Source organism: Aptenodytes forsteri, unplaced genomic scaffold (genome assembly GCF_000699145.1).
Source record: "Aptenodytes forsteri isolate BGI_AS27 unplaced genomic scaffold, ASM69914v1 Scaffold2, whole genome shotgun sequence".
NCBI lineage: Eukaryota > Metazoa > Chordata > Aves > Sphenisciformes > Spheniscidae > Aptenodytes > Aptenodytes forsteri.
Window position 1 is genome coordinate 13,203,699 of NW_008795695.1, and position 3,341 is coordinate 13,207,039.

The window sequence follows — 3,341 nt, forward strand, 5'->3', positions numbered from 1 at the left end:
GGGGGTTTTTTTTTTTTTTTTTTTTTTTTTCAGCTTCTCTCCCCTTGGAGTTCCCATGTCCTTCAATTCCTAAGGAGATCCAGATGGGATCTGTGGGTTCTTGGAGCATGTCTGTTGTCACTTTCTAATAACAGCAAAGCTGTGTTTCTTTCCTGGAGAGAGATGCAGAACAGGGGTGATAAGAAATCACAGTGCTGACCTGGATCTTCCACCTTGGAAGTCTTTAGCAGGGGGTAGTAAGGGAGATTGGGGAGGGGGGAGGAGGTTTGAAAAAAAAAAGGTGGGGTAACGGAACAATGTAACTTGTTTCTTTTTCTACTGCTGTTTTTAATGACATTCTGATGTCATCTTTGTAGCACAAGCTGGAGAAGGAAACAAACCAAACTCAGCCCAGCTGGAACTGAGAATGGTCCAAAGCAAAAAGGACATAGAAAACCCAGAGATCATAGTGAAAGCCACCGTGTTATAAAGGCTGTACGTCTCCAATAACGCACAATGTATTGATGTCCTCATTTCTTTCCTGTAAATTGTAATATTTGCCTTAGATCTGTGACAGAAACCTGACTTTCATGAAATAGTGCCCAGCATAGGCAGATATCCACTCTCAAACATATGTGCTGGCCTTGCTCAGTTTTAAAAACAAAACAGTTAGTGTGCATTGAAGCATATTACCAGGTATCAAAATGGCTGTCAAATTCACTTAGTCTGTGTAATTACCCAGGGCAAGAGAGTACAGTGTTCCTGCCTTGCCAAAGACTTTAGATGTGAATTTGCTAATGGAATGCTTGACTGACTGGAAAATATATTTCAAGATGGCATCTAGTGCCAGTGGAGCTGGCTCCATCCTCCCTTTTCCTGGAGGTATCTGGTTACCTACTCTGGTATTCAGTATCATCTCAGCTGCTATGAAACTAAGCAGGATTAAAACTGCACACAAAGTTCTGGTTTTGTGTAGGAGTACTTTGAAGATGTTTGGCATTTAAGTACTCTGAAGTGACCTTGAGGTGTCATTCATGTTACTGATAACTGCTCCTGTTTCTTGAATATGAACAGCTACACAGTTTCAGTTTTTGCAAGTACTGGCTGCTTATTTCTAATGTTTGTGGGTGCCCACATGATTTTCTTCCAAAAGCTGCTCCAGAAACATCTTCATTAATAAGATAATATCTTTATTCAGTAGCACTGATTAGAAGTTTGTAGTTCTACCTCCGAGGCCAGGTTTGATTCTTTCTTTAGTTTTTAACTAAGGACAAACATTCTGTAAGGACAAAAGAGAAAGCAGCTCTTACCCTGAAAGCTGGCTACCCTAGTTTGCTTTTCATGGGTGGATGTATTTACAAACTACGTAGGGTACTTCCAGTTAGCAACAGTGAGCACTATTGGCAGGCTTATCAATGAAGCAATGTGGTAAAAGTAGTATTTTTAGTTTTAGTATGTTTACCAAATGCAGTGTAACATACAAAATTAATTGTTCATAATGTAAGTCTCTGCAGCCTACACTGATTAGAGATGACAACAATGCATTATTATTAATGCATCTTTATTTCAAAATTCTGCTTCATAAGGCTTCAAAATGGGATTCTTAGTAGTTTCAGCGTCGTATACATCACAGCCACATATTGTACCAGTAGGGCAGATATGCTGACAGGAACTGGCCACTCGTACTTCCGTATGATTTCTGTATGGGACTGAGGTTTTGCTTCTCCCAAGTTGAGGTCTAGTGTGTTGTTAAATCCAAATTCAGTTGATGAGCTTTATTTGTCTCAGATGGCATAGGGAGATTAAAATTGCATTTCTGCTTGCAGTGACATGAAGCAAATTTGCATTAGAAGAAAGGGCTGAGTTTTTCTTGATTACCTGATTATGCTCAGGAAACTCACTCTTGGGTATCTCCCAGATACCTCTTCTGCATCTTCCTCATCACGCCTGCCTAACTGATAGTGTCACTTGCATAGCTTGGGAGTCCCCAGAAGAGCCGGTTTGGAGATTGCTTTGGCCACTGAAGTCTTCACTTATCCCACCATTTTTGTGGATTTTCTGCCATTGTAAAAGTTAATTGCTTTCACCTAGTAGAAGAGTAATTTATCCTTAAAGTGAATTTTTAGATGAATAGGTTTTTTTTTTTAATAGAGTAAGATTTCATAATTAATACATTTCTGAAATCCCTCATTTTCAGTATCTCTGAAGCAAATGAAATTTGAGAGATGAACATGTTTTGCAGTAAATGTAAGAGGCAAACTCCGGGCTTTCACTCTCAACAACTAATAATAATTTTATTTCCTCTCATGCATTTGTCATTAAAAATGAGAAAAAAAATTCATATGACTTGAGAATTTTAAGGGGAAAAAAAAAACAGAAATGACCTACAAAACGTGACTCTACTGCCACAGTTTTTAGTAACCACTGCCATGAAATAACTTTCTAGCAATAATAATTTTGGTGATGTGAACAGTTGCTAAAATTAGCAGTCAGTAATAGAGATGAGCTCATGGCTGATATCCAACATGTAAAAAGACATGAACTATCTTAACAGTCCGTATAAATATCTGATGGGAAGCAGTGAAGAAGAAGGAGCCAGGCTCTTCTCACTGGTGCCCAGCAAAGGGATAACAGGCAGTGGGCACAAATTGAAATACAGGAAATTCCATAAAAAATATAATTCACTGTGAGGGTGACCGAGCACTGGCACAGGTTGCCCAGAGAGGTTGTGGAGTCTCCATCCTTGGAGATATTCAAAACCTGACTGAACAAGGCCCTGAGCAACCTGCTGTACTTGACCCTGCTTGCACAGTGGGGTTGGACTAGATGATCTCCAGAGGCCAACCGTTCTGTGATTCTGTGAAGTACAATGAATTGCCTTTCTTTGCAGCGCTGTATTGTTAAATTGATGCAAATTTTTTTTTCTTCTTCCTGAGACACAAACTTCTAGATAGGCTTGGAAACAGCTCGGTATTAATAATTTGCTCCCTTTTTAGATAAGCTGCTTTTTGCTTGGGCAGTTGTGCCAGGTATACAATTGCCTTTTTTGAGATAGTTGCTTTCAGCAAAGATATTTAAATACTGTAGCTGGTGATGCATCTCAACAGTTGAACACAAAAGGATTTTAACGGTTTCTGGCATTGATTAAAGAAGTGTTGCGTGCCATATTCCAAACATAACTATGAGTTTATTTATCTTTTAAAATTAGATTATTTCATGTGGAAGTGTATAATCCCTACCATCCTCTTTGGAAGAAGGGATCAACATACTGAACTTCCCTGCCTATACATATCATGGTCGACTTTGCGGCATTATGCTTGACACCCTCACCCAGCTGTATCCAGTTTTGCAGCTCCTATTGG

At 39.2% G+C, this 3,341-nt stretch overlaps 1 protein-coding gene across 1 annotated transcript in view; it reads left to right on the forward strand.

Moving 5' to 3' along the window:
- Nucleotides 1–2,644, forward strand: part of PDXK (pyridoxal (pyridoxine, vitamin B6) kinase) — a 54,022-nt gene extending 51,378 nt beyond the window's left edge. The window contains exon 11 of the mRNA XM_019473040.1: nt 357–2,644. Coding sequence (XP_019328585.1) covers nt 357–469 — 113 coding nt within the window. The 3' untranslated portion in view covers nt 470–2,644. The remainder of the gene's footprint in view (nt 1–356) is intronic.
- The last annotated feature ends 697 nt before the right edge of the window (nt 2,645–3,341 follow it).